At 62.5% G+C, this 3,472-nt stretch overlaps 1 protein-coding gene across 1 annotated transcript in view; it reads right to left on the bottom strand.

Annotated features, from left to right (window-relative positions):
• The window catches only part of PDE4A (phosphodiesterase 4A), a gene marked incomplete at its 3' end in the record, with an annotated part of 33,444 nt that extends 30,094 nt beyond the window's left edge, over positions 1-3,350 (bottom strand). The window contains exon 1 of the mRNA XM_008049534.2: positions 3,007-3,350. Coding sequence (XP_008047725.2) covers positions 3,007-3,350 — 344 coding nt within the window. The remainder of the gene's footprint in view (positions 1-3,006) is intronic.
• Between the last annotated feature and the right edge of the window lie 122 nt (positions 3,351-3,472).

Genomic DNA, 3,472 nt, shown 5'->3' with positions numbered 1-3,472 from the left:
CCAGCCCACACCCCGGGACCCGCGAGCGCCCGGGACCGGGACGGGCGAGGGCCCAGGCGGAGACGGAGACCACCGACCAGACGAGCGCCCCAGCCCGGCTGCCTCTGTCTGCCACACTGCGCTCTCCGCCCGATGGGGAGTTTGGGGGCCTGGGGGCGGGCAGGTAGGTACTTTGGCTCCGCCCCCATTTCAGGCAGCACCCTCCCTTCCACCCCACCCCCAGAGCCCTCCTCGTCCTCCCGCTCCATCTGCCTCTTGACAGATCGTGGCGGTGCCGTGACTCAGCCGTCTCATACGTCCCCAGGTCTGGAGGAGAGGTTGGGATGCCATCTCGGGCGGAGGGCTAGCGCCCTCTCTCCGGGGATTCCTTGGACTCAAACAGGGAGAAGGGACGCGACTCGCTGGACCCTCTTCCTGGTGGCGGGCTGGACGCCAGCGTAGGAGCGCTGGAACCTCCTGTGTGCGCGATGCACGCCTTTCTGGAGAAATGCCTGCTCTGAGGAGGTTCCCGTCCGAGGCCTTCCACCTTCTGCCTGGAGGGTGGGGAGGCCCCTGGCCCCAGCCCAGGGCCCACCAGCCCCATCCATCCCAGCTGCGGACAGCCGGCACAGACACTGAAGCTCACGCAGGCCCACGGGGAAGCAGAACCCGAGTCCCTGTGGGGATGTGGTTGAGGTTCCTGTTTATTAGGGTCCACCCAGGCCCCGCCTCCTTAGTCCTGAGCGGATCTACTGAGAACTCCCTGTGTAGAATCCTTTACACACATCCTGGAGCTTACAGAACTCCCAAAGTGATCCCCACAGGGCAGGGTCCACAACAGCCCCACTTTGCAGACAGAACCACTGAGGCTCAGAGAGGGCAAGATGCATATATCAAGACACGGGCATCAGGCAGACCTGTGTTGAACTCTCAGCTCTGCCATTTGGTTGTGGGCGCTGGGGTGAGAAGGAGCGTTGTCTCTGGGCCTCAGTTTCCCTCATTTGTCCTACAGAAATGCCTCCTGAGGCACTGGGGGTGAAGACACTTGGAAAAGTCCCCGGAGGCGAGGTTGAGCCATTAGGAAACAATATCACTAAAATGATGATGATGATTGCCACTCAGCCTCTGTCCCCTGAGAGTCAGCACCCTAGAGATCAGGGTGGGAAGGGGCAGTGCCTGAGGCCTTAAAAGGGAATGGGGCCCAGATACTCCTGCACCCACCCCCTCCTTGGTCTTTCCGGACAGTGACCTACTCCTGGTTTGGCTTGCCGCGCCTGGTTTTGGCATTTCCTGTTGATTTCAGCTTTGTTTGTCGTCAGCGGCTGTCCAGTTCCCTTTGGAAAATGTCAGGCTGTGCGTGCTGGGCCGATAGCACTCGCTTTCTGGTAGGGATGAGGGTGCTGGGGCTGAGGGTGCCCAGAACAGAGGCAGGGATGGCCTGGGGGCTGTGGCGGCTGCTGGAAACCCCCAGAGAGGCCCAGGAAGGGCAGAGTCACAGCCTGGAGATTCCTCACTCAGGGATTCCAGGGATGACAGAAGCTGGAATCTGATCAGCTTGGTGATGTCCCCAGCAGCGAGGCACCCATGGGTGTCAGGTAGAGCACAACATCACCAGAGCACACCACTGTCAGGTACAATAACTAAGAACACCGGGTAGTGAGAGGACACCAGTTCTTAGAGCACACCAGACAGAGGGATCACAGCCACATGTCAGAGCACTAACTCTCGGCCATGAGCACCAGGCCAGACAAAAGCATAGCTGCAGTGTCTCAATCACAGAGTTCGAGGGAGCATGGACAGATCCACTGCGTGCCACAATCACACTGTCCCCAGCAGTGTCCACATCACAGTGCCATAATAACTGCACCCTGGAAATGCACACAGCCACAGCCACATGGCCCCTAGAGCACAGACACCATTGCATGCTCACTGTCCTGGGAGCAGGAACACTGTCACAATCACTGTGCCCCATGAGGACACACGGTCATCCTGTGACAGTCACAGCACTAAGAATATAGACCTTGGAGCACACACAGTCGCTGTCACAAACACTGTCCCAGAGGCACAAAGTCACACGGTCACAATGACACTGTCCTGGAACCACACAGTCACACTGTTACAACCACACTGTCCCTGGAGCCCACACAGTCACTATCACAAACACTGTCCCAGGAGCACAAAATCACAGTCACAATCACACTGTCCTAGAAGCACACAGTCACACTGTCACAATCACACTATTCCTGGAGCACACAGGCATCGTGTCACAATCAAGAGAGCCCAGGCAGAGTACACAGCAGAGGCGGCTACAGCAGGCCGTATGCAGCTGGAGGAAACCCAGGTCAGTCGGAGCAAGCCCTGCCACGACTCCCTCCCCGGTGATGGAAGTGTGCACTCCCCCCACAGCCCCTGTCTCTGGGCAGCTTCTGAACCCCAACACTCCTGCCCTGAGAGGGGCGTCCAGCCCAAGCCAAGGTTCCCAACACAGTGCTCCCCCGAGAGGCCCCCTCCAGATTCCAGAACCCACCTGCCGCAGGATTTGTCTGCAAACGCCCCCAATAGAGTTCTCCACCTGGAAGGACACAGAGACCTCCCAGCCTGAAAAAACACTGTGGCCCTAGCAGCCCCCCCGAGCGTCTCCTAGGATACCCCAAACACAGTGAATCTAGCCCGCAGGGCAGTGTCCCCAGGAAAGTCCCTCCAAGTGGTGCCGTCTGGCCCCTGACCTGCACTGCCCCCGACCAAGAATATAGACCCTTAAATCGGCCCCCATCCGCAGATCCCGTTAATGGCACGCGCAGCCTGCCACCCCCAAACAGACCCAGGACGGGCATCAGTAGGAAGCTTCTTGCACAGTGCACAACCAGGGGCCAGGTCCCGGACACGCCGCAGCAGAACTCCCTCCTCCGCCCCCGCCAGTCGCACGGACCCCACCCGCACCCTGGCGCCCCCTGCGGTCGGCGGGTCGAGTTGCGTCCTCCCTGCGCGCCTCTCCGCTCCGCGCGCATCCGCGGCGGGCAGTCTTACCGCCGGCCGCTGCCTCCGCCCGCGCCTCCGGTGCCGGTGCCGGTGCCGGTGCCGGTGCCGGTGCCCGTGCCGTGGAAGGACGAGGGCCAGGACATGCGGGTCGTGCGCAGGCCGGGCCGGTCACTGGTGTCCACGGCGTCGGCGCGCTCTATGGGCCGGTGCGGCGGCCGCTCCGGCTCGGCGCGCTCCGCGCTGTCGGAGTAGCCGCGCTGCTGGATACGGATGGGGGTCCGAGGCTGCCGCCACAGGTGCTGGGGAGGCGGCTTCAGGGTGGCCTGGCCTTCCCGGGGCCCGGGCAGGGACAGAGACGGGCCCCGTTCCGAGGGGGCGGCTGGGGGCTCCATGGCGCCAGCCTCCACCTGCGCCCCGGGGGGCCCGGCCTTTCCAAGCGGCACCCGCTCAGCTACTCTCGAGCCGACGAGCCCGGGGCCCCGCGGGCGCACCCGGCCACGGTAGGGCCATGGCG

This window comes from Carlito syrichta, unplaced genomic scaffold, assembly GCF_000164805.1.
Source record: "Carlito syrichta isolate Samal-C Ts95f unplaced genomic scaffold, Tarsius_syrichta-2.0.1 Scaffold135721, whole genome shotgun sequence".
NCBI lineage: Eukaryota > Metazoa > Chordata > Mammalia > Primates > Tarsiidae > Carlito > Carlito syrichta.
The sequence above is the reverse complement of the archived record's forward strand: the minus strand, read 5'-3'. Positions and strand labels throughout refer to the sequence as shown.